The sequence below is a fragment of the Myotis brandtii genome, unplaced genomic scaffold, assembly GCF_000412655.1.
Source record: "Myotis brandtii unplaced genomic scaffold, ASM41265v1 scaffold892, whole genome shotgun sequence".
Classification (NCBI taxonomy): Eukaryota; Metazoa; Chordata; class Mammalia; order Chiroptera; family Vespertilionidae; genus Myotis; species Myotis brandtii.
In genome coordinates, this window is record NW_005371656.1 from 325,772 (window position 1) to 328,062 (window position 2,291).

A 2,291-nucleotide genomic window follows, 5' to 3' on the forward strand; every position below is an offset into this window, starting at 1 on the left:
CTGACCACCAGAGGGCAGCTCCTGCATTGAGCGTCTGCCCCCTGGTGGTCAGTGTGTGTCATAGTGACCAGTCATTCCCAGTCTTTCTGCTGTTAGGGTCAGTTTGCATATTACCCTTTTACTATATAGGATAGCGGCCTGGTGCACGGGTGGGGGCCGGCTGGTTTGCCCTGAAGAGTGTCCCGGATCAGGGTGGGGGTCCCACTTGGGTGCCTGGCCAGCCTGGGTGAGGGGCTGATGGCTGTTTTCAGCTGGTCACACCCCCTTAAGGTTGGGTTCCCCACTGGGGTGCCTGGCCAGTCTGGGTGAGGGGCTGAGGGCAGTTTTCAGGCTGGCCTGCGACTGAAGCTCCCAGCCTCTCCTTTTTTTCTTTTCTTTTTTTTATTCTGGGATTTATTTACCTTCTATAATTGAAACTCTGTTGCCTTCACTGGCGCTCCCAGCTCTGAAGCCACAGCTGGCTGAAAGCAGGTATCGGGGGTTTCTTTAGCTTCTATAATTGAAACTTTGTTGCTTTTGGAGCTGTTGCTTTCGGAGCTTAGAGCAGGCCGCGGCAGGCGGGGAACCTTGGCTTCCTCCATCACTGGAGCAAGCAAACCTCCTGCTTGCTTCAGCTACGTGGCTGCCGGCAGCCATCTTTGTTGGCAGTTAATTTGCATATCTCACTGATTAGCCAATGGGAAGCATAGCGGAGGTACGGTTAATTACCCTTTTTGTCTTTTATTAGATAGGATAGATTACTAAGGATCTCAGCCATATGCAGCACATACACCCTTTAAGAAAAAAAACAATGCTGAGAAGAATATCAATTGAGAATTGAGTAGGGCAGTTGCAATAGTAGGATAAGGTTTAAACAGTGAGGGAGCTTTGGAAGATATAAGTTCTTTATATATTTTGAGTATTAACCCCTTGTGGTTGCCTTCTTGTTTATTTGCTGTTTTCTTTTGCTGTGCAGACACTTTTTTTTTTTACTTTAGTATGGTCCCCTTCATTTACTTTTGCCTTACTTTCTTTGCCTTTGGGGTCAAATTCATAAAACCTCTTCAAAGACCAAGTTTAGTACCTATGGTGTCTTCAATGTAATTTATTGCTTCAGGACTTTGATCCGTTTCAATGTAGTACACCACATTAACAAAATAAAATGTAAAAATCACATATCATATTAAGAGATGCAGAAAAAGCATTTGACAAGATACAACATCCATTTATGATTAAAACACTCAATGGAATGAGTATAGAAAGAAGTTACCTCAACATAATAAAGGCCATATATGACAAACCCTCAGCTAATATTATACTCAGTGGTGAAAAGCTGAGAGCTTTTCCTCTAAAGTCAGGAACAAGACAAGGATGTCCGCTCTCCCCACTCTTATTCAACATACTACTGGGAGTTCTAGTCACAGCAATCAGACAAGAGAAAGAAATAAAAGGCATCCAAATTCGGAATGAAGAAGTAAAATTGTAACTTTTGCACATGACATGATTCTTTATATATAAAACCCTAAAGACTCCACCAAAAACTATTAGAAATAATAAACAATTACAGTATAAAATTTCAGGATACAAAATCAATGTACAAAAATTCATTTCATTCCTATATTCTAACAATGAAATTTCAGAAAAAAAGAGAATAAATCCTTTTGCAATTATAGCAAAAAGAATAAAATACTTAGGAATTTAAAAAATGACGTGAAGGACCTATACACAAACCTATGGACAGTTATATATGGTCTCCAAGACAAGACCTCGGCAACTCAAATTTTGATCTTTATCTCTGCCAGATCTCTAATATTGTATTACATAGAATGTTACCATTATCTGTACACAGTTCCATCTCTGCTGTCCATAATTCCTGTTCATGTATTCATATCTTATCTCCTCTATTAAATACGTAAGGAGTTTCACTGTATCTCTCATACCACTCACCAGTATAGTACAATAACATTTAAATAAGTATAATAATTATATTAAATTATTATTAACTAGAGGCCCGGTGCACAAAAATTTGTGCACTCGGGAGGGTCCCTCAGCCCGGCCTATGCCCTGTCGCAGTCTGGGACCCCTCAGGAAATGACCACCTGCTGGCTTAGTCTCGCTCCCCAGGGGATTGGGCCTAAGCTGGTAGTCAGACATCCCTCTGGCAGCCCGGTAGCACTCGGGGGATGTCCACTTGCCAGTGGGGAGCAGGTCCAGCTGCAGTCGGACATCCTTAGCGCTCCTGAGGAGGCGGGAGAGGCTTCCACCACCACCGCTGTACTGGCAGCCGTTAGCCTGGCTTGTGGCTGAGCAGA

The 2,291-nt window shown here is 42.8% G+C and overlaps 1 protein-coding gene across 1 annotated transcript in view; it reads right to left on the reverse strand.

Annotated features, from left to right (window-relative positions):
- The window catches only part of LOC106724563 (olfactory receptor 1086-like), a 7,223-nt gene extending 5,954 nt beyond the window's left edge, over positions 1-1,269 (reverse strand). Inside the window, exon 1 of the mRNA XM_014532429.1 lies at positions 1,256-1,269. Within this exon, the coding sequence (XP_014387915.1) occupies positions 1,256-1,269 (14 nt within the window). The remainder of the gene's footprint in view (positions 1-1,255) is intronic.
- Between the last annotated feature and the right edge of the window lie 1,022 nt (positions 1,270-2,291).